The sequence below is a fragment of the Sparus aurata genome, chromosome 9 (assembly GCF_900880675.1).
Source record: "Sparus aurata chromosome 9, fSpaAur1.1, whole genome shotgun sequence".
Classification (NCBI taxonomy): domain Eukaryota; kingdom Metazoa; phylum Chordata; class Actinopteri; order Spariformes; family Sparidae; genus Sparus; species Sparus aurata.
In genome coordinates this window covers 25641693-25659060 of record NC_044195.1, presented here as the reverse complement: position 1 = coordinate 25659060, position 17368 = coordinate 25641693, and the positions used below count along the sequence as shown (strand labels likewise).

General features: G+C 42.8%; 1 protein-coding gene and 1 long non-coding RNA gene across 3 annotated transcripts in view; one reads left to right on the top strand and one right to left on the bottom strand.

Annotated features, from left to right (window-relative positions):
• Positions 1 to 8905, bottom strand: part of thsd7ba (thrombospondin, type I, domain containing 7Ba) — a 169378-nt gene extending 160473 nt beyond the window's left edge. For both annotated transcript variants that reach the window (XM_030429404.1, XM_030429405.1), the window contains exons 1-2: positions 8572 to 8905; positions 1412 to 1591 (exon numbers count right to left, since the gene is read on the bottom strand). In XM_030429404.1, the coding sequence (XP_030285264.1) occupies positions 1412 to 1574 (163 nt within the window). In that variant the 5' untranslated portion in view covers positions 1575 to 1591; positions 8572 to 8905. The remainder of the gene's footprint in view (positions 1 to 1411; positions 1592 to 8571) is intronic.
• LOC115588671 (uncharacterized) lies at positions 789 to 17139 on the top strand. The gene is made up of 3 exons (XR_003985402.1): positions 789 to 865; positions 3247 to 3337; positions 16968 to 17139. It is a non-coding gene; the product is annotated as an uncharacterized LOC115588671 (long non-coding RNA).
• Positions 17140 to 17368: the final 229 nt, after the last annotated feature.

Here is a 17368-nt window from a genome sequence, read left to right as displayed (position 1 = left end):
AGGTTTATGCTCCCAACAACGTGAGTCAGGAAGAAGAGGATTACTCCCCCCACAGAACTGGTTGCACTGAAAATAAAATGTAATTGTACAGTATTTTTTTTCCCATTATAAGAAGTAGTAATGGCTGTCAGGCTCTGGTGTGCGTGTGTGTGTGTGTGTGTGTGTGTGTGTGTGTGTGTGTGTGTGTCTGTGTGTGTTCACAGTCAATGTACTGGATTGTGCGCCTGTGTGTGGGCTACCACAATGCAGCATATCCAGCAGTAAGAACCATAACAGGTTCAAAGAGGTCTGTCTTGTTAAATCCTCACACTGAAATGGTAGGAAATGCAAATATAACCATCGAAGCCACCCCAGGCAAATCACAAGCAGCGGAGTGCAGTTGTGTATCTCAGTGTGAGGAATTCACGCAGTTAGGCGATATGTTAACATTTTCAGCACAAAATCCGATGTTTGCCAAAAGTAAAGGGGTTTGTTTCTTTAAGTGAACCGACTTACGACTCGTGTGCCATGGTTTGGGTTATTTGGTTTACGAATTTACTGTTTCATTTTGTAGTTATATCTTCTTGGGTCTTGTTGTCACTTTCTACTTCCCTTCTCACCTGTTGTTCCCAGTGTTCTGTTTCCCTCCAGTGTTTCTGCGCTCCTCCTCAGCCTGATTTCCCTCCAACACCTGTCTCACATCAGCCTCGTTAGCACTGCTCTGTTTTCAGCGTCTCTCCACCTGCACTTCATCCCCTCACTAGTTAAGTTTGTATTTAAGCATGTGTTGTCCTCTCACTTTTTTGGTTCGTCTCTTCCGCATCCAGGCATCTCCTGTGCTCCTGTGCCTGTTCCCGGGCCCTCGTGTGTTCCCTGCGGTTTTCTGGTTTGTCCTCAGTTTTTGTCCCACTTTGGTATTTTCCTTTGCCGACCTTTTTGATGCCAGTTTTTATCACCTACCATTTCATTGTTCACACTCTGGGATTTGGGATTTTTGGTCGTTAAAGCTCGCTTCTGGTTTTCAACCCGCCTGCCTCTGTGTGTCTGCATTTGGTACGTCTAATAAATTGACAAAATAAACTCAAAATATCAAGTAAGTAAATGTGCTTTGACTCATAGTCTTTGTCCGTCTTGTACCAAACTTAGAAAAAAAACATTGTAAAACAACCAAAACTCTACATGCCTCTCTGTCGTTGCTGGACTCTTTGGGCTACTCAGTTAGCCTGCAGCTAATTCAAGCTTGAAGCTGAGCACCAGCTCTCCTTCAGCCAATTGGCCAGTAGTCAATATATCTGTCCTGTCGCTCAACCCTTAATTATAACTAACAACATCCAGAGATGAAAGAGATTTTACCTGGGTGTTTCAATTTGAAAAGTCAAAAAGGGGCATTGATTCACACATTCACAGTGATGAAGAGCAACTGACATCTTACCTGCTTTCCATGAGAAGTGACGGTCCCGAGGAAACACAATGTCGGACTGGACTGAAAAGGAAAAGAGAGACAAGAGGAGGAAGAGGCTGAGGTTGTTCGCTGCTCCCCGCCATGTCCAGGCAATGACCCCAAAGTCATCTTTTAGAGTCATAGTCCAGCCCATTGCTTCCTCTCTTACTCCTGTGGGAAGAACAGGGAATTCATCAGCATTTCACTCACAAAAAAAAAAAAAACTGCCAGAGACATGGGGGCCATCGGAAAAACCAGGGAAGGAGATTGTCTGCGGCTCTTTAAAAACGTTGGAAGTGGAAAAGGTCACACTGGACCTCCAGCCCAGCAACATGACATTCAGTGTCACCTTGTAAAGTGTGTAACACTCTCTCACATGTGAATCATACCGTCTCATTTTGTCAAATCCCGCATACGAGTGTGATACCGTCCCCGCTTTTCCTCCCACATAGACCAAAAATAATTAGTCAGAGAGGCTTGAGCATCTCTGCCTCCCATGGTAGAAGTGGAAACATGTATTGAAGGAAGGGGAGACTTTAAGCTTGGAGTAATACAGGGTATTAGTACCTTTTTATTGCAGCTCATTTATTCCTATCTCCTGCTGCCGTGATTCATGTCCTAGGAGTGTTGGGGATTAGTCCTGGATTCACTTCGCCTCTAATTGTGTTGCACCAACAGCAAAATTAATGAATATGGAATTGAATCTGCAACACCTGATGCTTTGAGAGACTGATGTTATGGTGTTCATGACGAGGCTGATTCATTTTCCCAAAAAACAATTCTTGCTGCACTGTAGCACTTGGGTATTGTGAGATTTGTTATTATTGGCTTATCATCCCACAGCACACTCCCTGCAGTTTTTTGGGGGTTTTTTTTGCCATTCTGCGAGCGCGGAACTCGGCGTCAAAATCTAAAACACTTTCTGATTCACTGCTTAGCGTATTATTGTAGACATAATTTGGCATTAAATTAAATTGCATAAATTGTGCAACACGGGGAGTTGCTGCATATCACAGAAATAAAAGAACTGAAAAAAGTTCAACAAACTGTATGATGCTCTGATATTCTTAAGACGGTATAAGATATCTTTTTTTACAACTACAACTGAGATTATTAGTAGAGATGTAACTGTCGCTGTTGAGATGGATGGTTGATATTATCATTCAGAGGGAAACTGTAAGCTAAGCTGTAATGTTAGCTAGCTAATTGGTGATGCACCCTTCCTTCGGCATGTTCTTGTGCCCAAATTAACAAAATACGGCATTTTGGCAAGTGGCGTAAAGTTTGACGACTATGGGGGTAGTTTGCGTTTGACTATGTTGAATCTCACAGCATGACTTAACTGACATCTCGGCACGTACCTGACTTGCGTTACATCACTCATGTTACGCTTGTGACATAAATAACATCATTTACTGTTACTTGTGAAACATAAATCAAAAACCAGTCACTCTTGGTCACAAACAAAATGCATAGTTGTAGTATGACCCAATCAACCAGCGCTGACCAACCCGTGAGTTGGACTCCTCTCACTTGTTATACTTCTACACTAGAACAGCGCCTCACGAATTGATGCGAGAGGGATAGTCTGACTTACCAGATGTTGGCTGATGATGATGATCAACAACAACCTCTCAAGCAAGCAAACCTACATGCTGAAATTTGAAAGTTACCCTCACACTAACCTTGTAGCTAACGCCATGACCATCAACAAACCAGCACCTGGTTACCTTGGTACCTTTTCTTTTTCCAGGGATTTAGTCGTTTTAATGACAGGGTTTGCCCTCTCATGTGCTGACCAATTTTCCTCTGATGCTATTTTGCAGTGGCACAGTTGCTGCATCCTAGAGGTTGAGCACCGCCCAAGAGGACTGGTGCAGTCAGACCTTCTTCCACTCCTGACATAGTGCTGTGGCGGTGAGTCTGACAAATGGAGGGGTAACTACAGCGTCAAACTTAAAAGTGAGGGTAACTGACCAGGCTGCTGTACATGACGCATTAGAAGAAAGAGTGAGTTGGCAGGAAAGAGACATCACTGTTGATGTTTTCAAAGTTTTTCTTGCACCACAAGCCCAGTGCCTTCTAGCTCCATTCTAATCAAAAGACGGCAGACATCTCAACAGACGATATATCTAAAGCTCGGCAATTCAAAAAACAAGCTAACGGGATAAATAGCACCACAGGTAAGAGGAAATATAAGTATTTTTGATGGGGGTGAACTGTCCCTTTAAAGTGCATCATAACAATGTGAAAATCTGTTTTTAATTTAATTTTCTTTCGTCGTTGCAGACCACCACAACACAGTGGTTTTACATTTTCTCTTGATAACCAAGTATCGCTGAGGGTATCTAATGGTAGATTAACTACTGAGAGGCAGCAGGCATTTAAGATTCAGGATTATTTACACATGGTGTGTCTCCGAAAATGGCAGGTGCTAGATTATTTTTTTGCTCGACTTCATTCGGGGGAAATGAGATTTTTACTTTGCTGCTTTAGCTGTGTTTCAGTGGGGGCAAAATTTGTTTAATGAGAAAGAATTGCATGGTAGAGATGGCTCGGTTCCCAGAAGCGGGCTGCCAGAGGCCCGGGTTTTTTGATGGACTGTCCAATTTTGCTCTGGGTTTGATGTGTTATTCTATAGTCATCTAAAGTGTTTTGGTCTCTTTGTGTCAGAGGCTTTTAAACTCAAATTCAGTGCTTGGCAATTCGACATACAGTTGTTATTTGTATCTGTCCTCAGTGCTAATCTTTCACACATGCTATCCGGGCACATATCATCGTAAATCTGTCAACCTGGAGAATAGTAATAGGCTTAATTGTTTCTTCTGCTTTTAACAGAATATATGCACTTCTTTTCTAATCAAAGCTGCCTCTGTCTCACACTTTTTGATGGCCACAGAATTTATTCTGTTTGGATGAATGAGCAGAGCAGTCTGGTACTTACACAGCCGCCAATTAGACACCTCTGGTTGCTGATTACTAGCCAACCTCTCGGGCTGCGCTGCTCTGGAAGACATACCTGACTGCACCCAGATTACATCCTCCCTCCAGCCAGTCTAATTTGACTATTCATAGGACGGGCAGCGCTCTCCATAGGCTGACAGAATGTCACAACTGATTGAAAAACATGGTCTTGAACAAAAAAAAAAAAAAAAAAAAAAAAAAGCATCAAAAGAAAAACATGACCCCAAGGCATCGCAGTATTGTTTTATCGAAGACGGACGTTTGAGATTTACCATAGTGTATCATGTATAAGATATGGTTGCTTTTGTTGAGCCGCCTCACTTTGAAGCGTTCTGTCCATACCGCTCTGACACATCCAGCCTGTGCCTGTCAGTAGAGGAGGAGGAATACAGGCTATCCTGAAAATCTTAAAAAAAAAAAAGAAAAGCTCTTAAGCTGCTAAATATCTGGGTCAAAGAAATCATGCCAGGCTCTCAGTAGCCACTGAAAACCTGGCAAACAGCAGCGCAGCTCAGATGCTGCTGTGCATCCTATTAGATACTCCATGATCTGATGGAATGCAATCTGCTCCTCTGTCTACTGTGGTCCTTGTTCGGGGGGGGACTCGCTGGCTTCAGAGAGTACGGACCCTGCAGCAACCATAAGGGAGCAGATGAGCAACACTCCTCAGCCTTCTCCTTCACAGGTGGTCAAAATAATTAATGTTTGATCAGGTCTTTCCAAATGAATGGCAAAAGTTAATTTGCTATGCCAAGGCTCTGAACAATCGCCATGTGATCCTCCAGCCTCTCTTGAAACGAGCCAAACAGCCAGTTCTGTCTGGAGTGGGAACAAAGGCATTTTGATCCCAGCGCGTTAACCAGCGATGCCACCCTCTTCCCTGGATTTCCAAACAATTATGTGGCCGACCGGCTCGTTCGCTCAGATTCCTGCCCGTATCCCTGTGCTCTTCCTATGTGTACTGCATCCAGCATATTCAGGTTAACAAAGCTGCAAGTATTTTCCTCTTTGTTGACATGCATGTAATTGTTCTTAATTGGGTTTGGCAAAATAAAAACGGAAATCTATCCTCACCAAAAACCTGCTGATTTTCTGCAGATGTTTTCATTGGCAGGAACGACCGTGACTGCACTGAAACAATCACAAACGCAACACGCATGAGGATTTTTTTTTGTTGTTTTGTTTTTTTGTATTCCTTTGATCGCCGGCTTGTGGGTGCAGCTGTCACCGTATGTACTGTTATGGGAGGAAACTGCTGTCCATCTCCGTTTTTGTTCCCCCGCATTTCATTTGACACAGTTGGCGTTGTTCTATTCAGGACCGTGACAAAGACCACTTCCCAATTTTGTTAGCCGAACGGATGATGACATCTCTGAAACACACCGCATATTTGATGTTTCCAAAAAAGGTTGAGCCTCCGCTCACGTTTCATAAAGGACAGGCACTGCACACTGGGAATCACATTAACATTGGACAAATCCTCTGCATTCAGTGCCAACGGTCTGTGCCTGAGCAAAGCAGTTTGCCCAGTATGTATCAGGGTGAATTATGTGTAGGTTGAAGTAGTGGATGGGTTTGTAGAGTTCCGGACCCATAATGGACCTTCAATTAGCACTTCCCTTTGTATCGACTTTTCCTCAAACTCCACTAAACCTCAAGGGTAGGGAAGGTGAGTATAGAGAAAGATAGTCGATAGTTGAGTCTCATCCCAGGTGGTCGAATACCGAAGCTTTGGGCTGGTAATCAGCCTGGGATTTTTACCCAGAGCATCGGGATTTGACGTCCTAGGATTGAGGCTCAACAATCAACTATCCGTCTCCAGAATCACCTTCCCAACCTTTAACAATGTGTTTGAGCTGCCTGCCCCTTAACTGTGATCTGACCCTAGTCAAGCTGTCTTTCCCTAACTTTGAAGTTCTAAGTTTGTAGGTTGTAAGAATTTGAAGAAATGGACATGTACTTTATTCATCCCTTTTTTATTGGCCATATGTGAGTGGATTGTAACACGACGTGAAAAATGACGCCTTCTCTGTTTCTATCAGTTGCCTATACAAGTCTGTGGGCGGTTTGTTGAAAAGCTGCTGTGAGTGCTGTCTTCGTTGTAGCTAACTTCCGTTTTGCAGTCGGCTGTCTACGTCACGTCATGAACGTGCAGTGGTGACCGAGCGCCCTGTCTCAGTGTAACAGTAGCTAATGTTTGTTCAGAAATGGAGGCCGCAGACATAAACTAATGACCGGCTTCCAGCACAAGACAGGAGTTCCACAGAACCCTTTTAACCATACCGTAGCTTCGATTCATTCTTCTTCTTCATCATCATCATCTGGCAATAATGTTTGGACCAGTAATATTTCAACGCTTTAAATTAACGCTTTAAACATTTCACTCATTGGATTTTAGGCATTTCTAGTCTTGTTTTTTTACAACAAAAACAAAAGACAAATCAGTCTGGTTTTTATCCATGAAACTTTTTGTCCTATTTTTGTGATATATATTTTTTTAATTTTGGTGTTCTCTCTGAGGCTGCAGCTGTCACCGAGTTTGTGCACAGCTACTGTACCGTGCCGTGGTTACAGGTGTCCTTCTTGTCTGCTGAAAGGTAAGTCGAAAAGGCATCTGTTTACTCAGTGTCAATGCCACTCTTGAGCGCAGTAGTACAACAAACTGACTCTGACTTGGTACATCCAGTTGTCATTTCCAAACTCTGTTTGAAAAGAAGTGCTGTCTCTCTGTCATTCCCGCTCACCCAACAATACCGCAGCTACCTGTGTTCTGCACAGCACTCACATGTTAACGGAAAACAAAGCTCGAGAGGAGCAGCTAAAACATCAGATAACAGAGGCATTTCTTCCGTGAAGTTTTCGAGGAAGATTTTGATGACTGCCGGCATCAATCATTCTTTTGGATTGCAAAATATCATTAACATATCCACGGCACTCAAACGTGTCATGCTGCCTTACATGTTTGACCAAGCTGTTTTGTTGCTGCTGCTTTTCTAACTCTAAGATACATGCAGTCCATACATCTGCTTCTTCCAAAGACTGGTAATCACACAGAATATTACTGAATCTGAGGTTTTCACCAGTAACAGTACAACAGGTTAAACATCTTAATAAATCTAAGAGATATTTTGGGGCAGTGGAAGACACTGTTTTCCTAATCAATAGTCTTAAGAGGACAATGCATGCAGGTAAGATTTTGTGTTAAAACAGTGGCCTAATTCGTTCATTAGTCCATTTGTCTATTTTGCATATCATTCCGTTTTTATGAGTTTAAAGTTAAATGTCCTAGATTTAACCACAGTTCTCAAATTCAAGGTTGTTTCTTTATTTATTTAGCTTAAGTCTTGCCACTGTCATCAAAAAAACATTGTCAGTGTCACTGTACCCTCGAATGAACCCCATTATTCCACATAATCTACTACCAAACTCCAAGCACACATAAATAATTACATCTGACCGAAATGTATCCACACCCAATTCGTCATATATGGCAGGATGGTCAGTGACTTTAAGTTTCAGACTATAGTTCTTTAACCTGCTGCTCTGGCATCAGCTTTGCATGTGAATGGCTGTGCAGTCAAGTCAACTATAATATAAATGCGACGTCTGGTTAGACTTTCAAAATTAAGCTTCCTGACAAACACTTCACAAATGAATGATGACTTCTTAGGATTTTTTGCCTGTTTATAATGGTGTCAAATGGTCACTGTTGGGTTAAGACAAAAATCTACGCGGTTACGTTTAAATACCAAAACTACTTGGTTAGCTTTCGGAAAAGATAATATTTTGGGTTAAAATAACTTCTCTCAGTCACGTGACTCATGTCACACAACATTAGTGAAGCGAGTACATCACTCACCAAACATGCATTGAAACATTTACATTCATTACCTTACTTACATAACACAATAAATCTCTCCTGACTCTTAGAAACAGGAAATGGACCTCTGTGTGAGGAAAAGTCCAGTGTGTTACTGAACCAACCATCCAAAACCCCCCTGAACTATGACTTTTCTCGCTGTCTGTACGAATGCACGAGATGGGGCGCTTCAAAAAATAACACTAGAGGGATAACTGCAGGGTCAAACCTGGAAGCGTAGGGCCACTGACCAGGCTGCTGCATTTGTCACATTTGGAGTGAGAACAGGCCGATCCGACACAGCGTGATTTTGCAAGATACACCGTACCTGAGCAAGATGACTTCCAGTCATCCCTTTAGGTGATACGGTTGGTGCGGTGGCAGATGCTTTTTACTAGTTCTTCCACAGAGGACAAGAGCAGGGCAGAGGAGGCCTCCAAAGACGTTAAGTCTGACAGGGACGGTAAATCAGCTGTGCCAGCCGTCCCGCCTGAAGCATCATGCAGTGGCTTAATCCCGTGTGAATCAATGTGTAGGGGGCTGGGACTGTGTCACACCTCCAGCAACACTGAGCGGTATTAACTCCCCGGTGCTGGCTCTGTCAGGCACCCACCCACTGATGTTCCTGCTGGGGTTGGCACAAGAGTCACCCCAGGCTGCAAGGTCTGAAGAGGACAAGGAGAGAGGAGAGATAAAAGAGACACTGATGAAAACATCTGATACCTCAGCAGAGTCAAATCCGACACTTCCCGCAATGGCACGTCCAAGATTATATTTCTTTAACATGATGCATTGTTGATTGCTGCCGTGCATCGCAGAGGTGTGCAAAAGCTAAAAAGAGCAAAGAGGAATGAATGACAGTGTCGGATGTTTCATAAAGATGCATGACCTGAAGGCAGCGTCCTTTCGCTTTATCCGCCATCAGTGGTTGAGAGGCACGACTTTGCTGTGATTTATAATCCACTCATCTGTTCTGTCTTATTCATTCTACCATCAATCTTAGCGGAAAAAGTTCTCAAGAGAAAGTTTCTGTGCATATAAGGAAGGATTATTATATTTTCTATATTTAGACCCGAGCAACTTCGCTTTCACACATCGCATTAGCTCAGGGTTGGTTGTTGTTTCGAATTTTACGAGAAACTGCGAGGCTGACATGATTTGTCATAGCCTGTGTCACATTCTGACAGCGATATCAAAGACAAGAGTGCAGTCTCAAGAGTTGCAGCCTGGGTTTTTTGCTCTACTATGACATCCAATGATTACATGTCAACCCTCCAGCCAAGCCTGTTCCGAGAGCTCATCCAGAGGAAACTCTGATTCTATTAACACTTCCTGCCCTCGCCCCCCATTCACTCCCCCCAACCCCTGCCTCACTGGCCCCACCTCTCAGCTCTGCTCCTTTATTGCCCTTACTGGCCACGCTCCTGAAAAACCCGGGATCCCAGCAACCCAGACCTTTATTTCCCAAGGCTTTTAAGTGCTTTGCCTTGCCATTCCATTGTGGTTAAAATGAGCTTGTCTCTGTAGCTGCGCCTCTTGTCCTCTGGCTGGCGACTAACTAAATAAAAGCCAACAAATAGGATGGGAGAAAGGCGGTCCTGGTGGAGGGAGCAAAAATCAATTCTGAACATGAGGTTTCAGGTACGGACAAACAATTCATTTAATCTTTATTCAATCTCAACTTAAGACTTCTATTACAGTCAAAGCGCTTGCGCTACCTCTCACCGTTTTCCCCCTCGTGTGGATTTCTGCATCGAGTTGGTGCAGTAGTTGTTGTTTACTCAAAAAAAACAAGACGTCCAAGGAATCAGAATAAATAGTTTTATCTCGGACCACCATCAAGGCCACACATGTTCCCATCAGCCTCGTGCTGTACTTTATGCTGAATGCTAACATGTTAACATACTGAACTGAGCTCGTAACACAGTAAACCTTACGCCTGCCGAACACCGTCATGTTCACACTGTCACTGTGAGCACGTTAGCATTCAGATGGAAGCACAGTGCAGCCTCACAGAGATGTTGGCACGTAGATTGTGCCTTCTAAATGAACAAAAGGCAGTTTCAGTAATCGATGCCTTTTAATTTCGTTGCCAATTTATTAGGTACAAACTAATGCCGTCTAATTCGACAGCCCTACAATTAACCCTCTTAAATCTTCTAGAGAGCTGTTTCTTTCTAATTCTATTGTCCACCATATTTATATCAGTGAAGGTAAATTAAATATTAGACAAACCTCTCATTAACAGCACCTCAAACTAGCTCTAAAACAACCACAAATTAAAGTACCTCTCTAAAACTGTTTTGACGATTACTGAAATGTATAACCTTCATGATGCCAAAACTACCAAATTACCATGATAACTGTGTGTATTTAATCTTTGTCACCTTTATGCACAATATGCCTAACTCTTCACAGAGACTACAGCATGTAGATTCTGTTTTCTAAATAAAAAGGTTATCTCCGTGAAGAATATGTCATTAGTTACACTCAGTTGCCAGTTTATTAGTTACACCTAGCTAAAATTACAACAATCTAATATGACAGCCCTACAATTTATCATACCTAAAAGGAAGATTAATGTTTATCGTCCTAATATTGGGTCTACCATATTTATATCTTTGACAGTATTTTAAAGGGTAACTCATTTTACCCATTAAGTGTATTTACAGGTCTTGGGGTCGTACTACTGCATGCGTATAAAAAAGTACTTCAAGGTCTTTCGTGGCTGCGGGGGAAGCTGCATGTGATCTGATAAATTTCCTCCACTGATGTCTTTCACTGGCTAAATTGCACCGTGGGTAATGTAGGCATGGAAGAAGGAATGTATGAAATAAAAATGGCGAGATTTTTTTCACAAATGCAGTCGTACTCCCCAAGACCTGTAAACACACTTAACGTGTTAAAATTGATGGGATTACCCAAAAAAATGAAAACGACCACGAATTTAAGTCAACACCTCTTTCAACATCCATGATGCAAGGATTTCTCAGAGCTGCTGTTTTGGATTAAGCTAGCTTTAACACGACACCTCACTGTATTTAATCTTTAAAAAGGGAAAGCTGTGTATATGCTAGATTACGTCAATGGTTTTCTTCAATTTCCATCCCAGAGAGTGCGTTTAGCGATGTTTCCTGTTTCGACAGTGTGTCTAGCATGCCGGTGTTGCAGTCTGAGGTGTTGGAGACATCTGTGAGGTGGTACAAAGGCAACCTGGCAGGATTCAGATGTCACTTGATTTAGATGCTAATAGGTCAGTCTGTACTAAAAAAAGAAATCCTGTGACAGGTGAGATTTCTCCTGCCGCCTGCATCGTTTTGAGAGATCAAGACCTACGGATCTGGCTGATTTTGGTGTACGACAGTTATATATTGTAACATTAAACTGTGGAAATGATCTGCACACGTGGGCGGTTGTTGAACTCGGTTATCCGCTGCACATGACCATCTGTCAAATGATTCTTTTTTTCCTTGCCTTTTCCAAATAAATTCATTGTTTACTGGAGAACATTGGTAAGTTATGGGTCTAAAAAAAATAAACTTTTTTTTAAAAGACACTTTTTTTTCACCTAACAAAAAAATAGTTTTTTTGTTGTTTTTTTTTTTTGAGTTAAAGAGTTTCAAATTAAAATGCTTGGTGAGACATTTGCTCAAACCCTTCCAAACCTCACACAAATCTTTCTTCCTCTGTACCTCAGAAACAACAAACTGTAACTCTTTGCCACTAGCTCACATCTCTAAGACAAACTGTATACTTTTGCAGTCCTTCCAGGAATTTCACAACTGTTTCCCCAGACTGTTAAGATGTTGTATGCGGCTGTATCTGAAAGAGAGAGAGAGGTATCTCTGCTCTGCCAGCACCTCAAACAGTCTGGCAGCCTGGGCAGCTGCTCCTGAAGCCAGGGTTGTGAACTCAATCAGCTGCATGTTTATCGTGGTGGCACCAAACATACTACAGCCCCTTTTTTTTCTGAGGTGTAGGTGCAGCAGTACGGCTAGTTAAGCAATCTTAACAGGGTTTGCAGCGTCGATAACGGCAGAGAGTTTTTAAAGTCAGTCGTGCCCACCCGGCTCCACCACATAAAGATCAGTTAAATGATATCATCCGTCTGCCGCCGAGTATCTTTCTCTAACAAAATTACTGGATTTAACTTTGGTATTAAATCTTTTTCATCTCTATGTTGTGATGTTTTCCCTTTTATATTTTTTTTTCTTCCCTCAGCTTCTGAATGCTTATAATAAACAGCCTTGGCTTGGCTTGGAAATTGAATGGTAGATTTAGCTGTCCGGGGGAAGCATATGCTTCTTTAGAAGACTGCTGATTAATTACAAAGCAAATGTGATCAGAAAAAAAAGTGGCACCAGCACGCTCAAATCTGAACGAGCTGCAGTGAATCTCTTAATCAAATTAGTTACATCAAACACCATCACTGAGAGGAAATCCTTGCTCTGGTGCACTTGTGTGTGTGTTTTCTTGAATTTGAGTCACAAGGTTCCTGGATTGTCTCAATTACAGTATTTCTTGGTTGGTGACTAACATCCAATCAGAGGTAAAAAAATATATATATATATATATATATATATATATATATATATATATATATATATATATATATATATATATATATATATATATATATATATATATATATATATATATATATATATATTAAAAAAATTAAACTAGGCCCACAGCTGTGGAAACATACGTGCTCTCCCACAAATCAAATGTCTGCTCCGGAATAAGAATACGTGCTCAGAGTGATCGATTGCAGCCGAGGCCTCGTATGTTTATCAAAGCAATCCAGAATCGGTCAGAGACAGGCCTCGCATTTACAAAGATAAATTGGTGTACAGCCCTGTTAACAGACCCTGATGTTTAACACAGAATACCTTCATACATCAAGTCTGCTCCCAGGATATAAAAGGTTTTTTTCAAATTTCATAGCCGGCTATTCATGCACCATTTACTCGCTCACACAATTCCTGTTCAAAGCAAATCAATAGCCTTTAGAGTGAAATGACGCTAATTGAAGTGGTGCCTAAAACAAAGCCACGGAGCATTGCATTGTTAGTCAGACAATTCTCGCTGAATATTTTTATCGCACCATAAATATTTCATCAAAGACATGAAAAGGGATATTAGAGAATGTCAAATTAGTGTGGAACAATAGCAGAACAAAAGCTGCAAAGTGATAAGCCCATTTCTATTTATTGGCGTGAACATGCCCGATAAGACTATGAAAAATCTCACAGGGGGGACAAGTAGAAATAGCTTGAAGTTGCTTTGGGATGTGGAGGAACATCTCTCCTCTTCCTTTCTTTTCTTTTTTTTAGCCCAGGGCTTTAATTGGTTATGTTTCAGGTAGTTCATCCTGGATGAAAATAAAGTAACGCCACCCCCCCCGAGAAGCTGCCGCAGGATGTGCAAAATAGAGCAAAAAGGGATTTGGAGCAGAAACAGACACCCCAAAAAAACAAATGTCTGTGCTTTCTGAAGCGGAGCAGGGAAATTATTCCACAAAAGACAGAATGGGGAGAGATGGAGGGCTTGAAAGGAGAAACAAACCGTTCCCGGGTAATCGGATTTGTTTTGGGTGGCTGTTCCACCTGGCCTCCCACCCTCTACCTCCCCTTCATTAAAAAAAGCTTATAATTAACGCAGCACCGGCTGTAATCCCAGTCATTCTTGCTCTGTCTCTCCCCCTCTCTCTCCCGTTCGATTGATGGGAGCGTCTCGTGAGGCCGGGGCACGCAGGTGAGCGTGTCTGAGTCCCGACTGCAAAGGGACCAGAGGGGATTGTCGCCCAGAGAGAGAGCCATCAGTGTGAGCACGGGGGGTGGCGTGACGGCGTCAGGATTAATTTTGAGGAGGCCTGCTTGCTGAGGCAGGCTGATAAAATGGGTCAGCAGTCGCAGAGACACCTGGACCCTGAAGCCACGAGTGTCTCTCTGGAAAATAACTGTTAATGTACTGAGAGCTGTGTGTATTTATCCCTGTGTGTGTGTGTGTGTGTGTGTGTGTGTGTGTGTGTGTGTGGGCGGGGTAGCGGAGGGCTTGGTACCTGCCTAGCCTGCAGAAGATGTCCAGAGATGGCTACAACGTGCAAAAAGTCAATTATAAAGAGGGGAAAACGTGGAGGAGAGGGGAACCATGGGTGAAATTAAAAGCCTGGTTCTTGTGATAAGTGGCAGGCGATGTGAAGTAGTAAGACAGGGTTATGTGAAGAAGGAAAAAAAAAAAATTAAAAAGTCGAAATGTTCCAGCATGTTCGGGAAAGGTGTGTCAAAGAGAGCTGAGAATGTTGGATGTTTTGCCGCGACAGTGTTCTTTGTTAAAAATCAATACGATATCCGCAATTAAGAACAAGCCTTCGCTACTTTTATTTTTCTGTGACAATGCGCTGACCCATTCACTGCTTAGTGTGCGCTGCAATCTGACAATAACAGATGCGCAAGAATACGACCGCGTGACTCAATCGCCCGATGCCGCTTCAAAAAAATTCTTCGCAGAATAAACATTGGGCGCATTTTACTCTTTTTAAGCGCGTGACATCGCACACATTTGAAAAACAGGCGGTGTGTTAACGAGGCCATGACCACGGTGTTGTGCATGTCACAGCAGCAAATAGAGAAACACAACCGCAAATAGAAATACGCAACAACAAACCCAACCGAATAATTGAGAAACACAACCGCAAATAAAAAAAGACGTTTTGTGATTTGCACTTTTTTCGATCCGAGGCTGTGTTTTCCTGTGGTGCGATTTGTGTGTGCTTATTTCCTTTTTTGTGTTGCACTTCCGCGGGGCCTCAGTACGGAGCACGTCAACCGGCACCAGACAGTCCCAACAAACTTGAAAACACGAGTTAGAACTTAATATTTAAATATTACTTTTGAGGTTCTAAGATGATGCTTTGGTTCATGCATGAAGGCACTATTTTTCTATTATGAGTCATCAAAAACATTATTATTATCTCTCCTACTCTCTCACTTCTAAATGTCAGAACATTATGTTCACTTTGTTCACTGACCTTTCCAAACCTATCAACACTGCCTGCAGCACTAATAACCCAGGCATGCACAGCCATGTTTCTATCTCCTACTGCGCTATCTACATATTTGAAACAATGAGCCAATTGCTATGCAATGAACTATTGTGTTTATTAATGTTTTGGAAGACACAACGTGTGTGTGTGTGTGTTTGACATTATCAACCCAAAGCTGTGGGGTGGATTAAAAAGCAAAGAAAGTGGCTTACATCAGGGATGCACAGTCGTTTCCCAGCTAATTGAAAAGGTCCTTATCAGAGTTCTCCTGTGCACGGATCCTCGCAACGGTTTATTTCTTTTTGGGTTTATCAAAATAAAACAAACATTTATAGCACCTGCCCGTGGGCACCGACAAAAACCCAAGATTGCCCTCGCCATCAAACAAAATGTCCAATCAATAGAAGGAGACAAAGACGTGCTAATAGGGCGCAGGCAGCTCTCACAAACACACTCACGTGTACATGGTGCACACTCAAATCTCAAACTAACACAAAGAACTTTTGAAGTCTGTACCATGAAATGGGTAGAGTTTAAGCTCCACTGCATCAGAGCTCAAAGTTCACATTTTGAGGGGTGAGGGGAAACAAGTTGGCGCTTTGTGCTGTAAGGAGGCACCGGTATTGTGCCGAGAGATAAGGGCTCAGGACAATAGAGGAAGGCTGCCTGGGAGACCGGATGCTGAGTCTGTAGCTGTCTGGATTATCAGAGTGCAGCCGAGGATGGAAAGCAAAGGAGAGGAGAGGAGAGGAGACGAGAGGAGGCTGGCTCCAGGTCGTTTTACTGGGAATTATGGTTCCATGTCGAGGAAAGGCACTCAAACGGGTGACTTCCTGTATTGATTGATGGGAGTTCCAGGGATTAAATCTTAACCTTATATCGATCCAGTTCGCTTCGAGAGTGTGGATCCGGGGGAAGATGGCACTGGCCTCGAGATAGCTGTTACATCTCCCCTCGTCGGTTTCTTCATTTGAGGCCCGGCTTTGCATGCATGAACCTCGCCGGCATACTGAAAACAATAAGGAGGGATCTTTGGATGACTGAACCGCCGTGCTACAGTAAACTCTACCTGTCAGGTACTCCAGGAAGAAAAGAATGTTTTATTTACAAACAGTGTCTGCCCCAGATCTGACACGGCAGCCACGTGCACTGCAAATAAGCACAGCGCAGTTAGCTCACCAATAAGATAACCGGTGTCACTCACAAGTGTTGGCACGGCACAAGGTTGACGAGCGGAAAATGGAGATGATGGAACGCAATTTGTCACTCACTCGCTGCACGGGTGTTTATGTAGGGTGTAGCATGAAAGGGAATAAGTGCCTACTCCAGTATCGAGCGCGCAGACAATGTTTTGGCAGCTGCAATTAGGCTTTTGGCTGAGTGTGCGAGCGTTTGATAGGAATTGTCTTCTCCCCCCCTTCGCAGGCTTTAAGAGAATACACAATAATTTGCGGAGATTAGTCTGCGAATGATGGCAACATAATGATGGCAGGAGAGGGATGTCGCTCTTGAACGACGGTGCCGTACTGTATACGTTAAATCACTCGCGTCTTCCTGGTATATGATTGACTTCGGTGTGCGACGCTCACACTTCAGCACGCACTGTGGTTGAATCTCATTTGCATGAGGAAGTGGATCGTGATTGTGTTTTTTTTTTTCTTTTTTCTTTTTTTCAGTTGCTGTTGCTGCTTCAGGACTTCAGAACAGTCTCAGGGAGGCAAAATCAGGGCACATTTTCATGAACTCGGCCTCGTCATGCCCTGCTTTAGCGGATTGTACAGTCTGCGACCGCGATCTCTCATGTGACCTCGTGCTGCTCTTCAGTCTACTCTTCGTTTCGTCCCTTCTGTGAACCCTTTTATTATGTTTTTTATTTTGAGAAGGGCGATATCGAGTTAACCGGAGTGGAAGTGCTCTAAATAATTTTTTTTACCTCGGCTGGATGCTGGCTTGAAAAACACATGAAGGGCTGCGGTGATGTTTTCTCGATGAATGACCCTTATGGCAGAAGAAGCAATTAATTTGATCCACGAGCAGAAGTGAATCACAAAAATCCTTGTAGGGGCACTCGTCTACT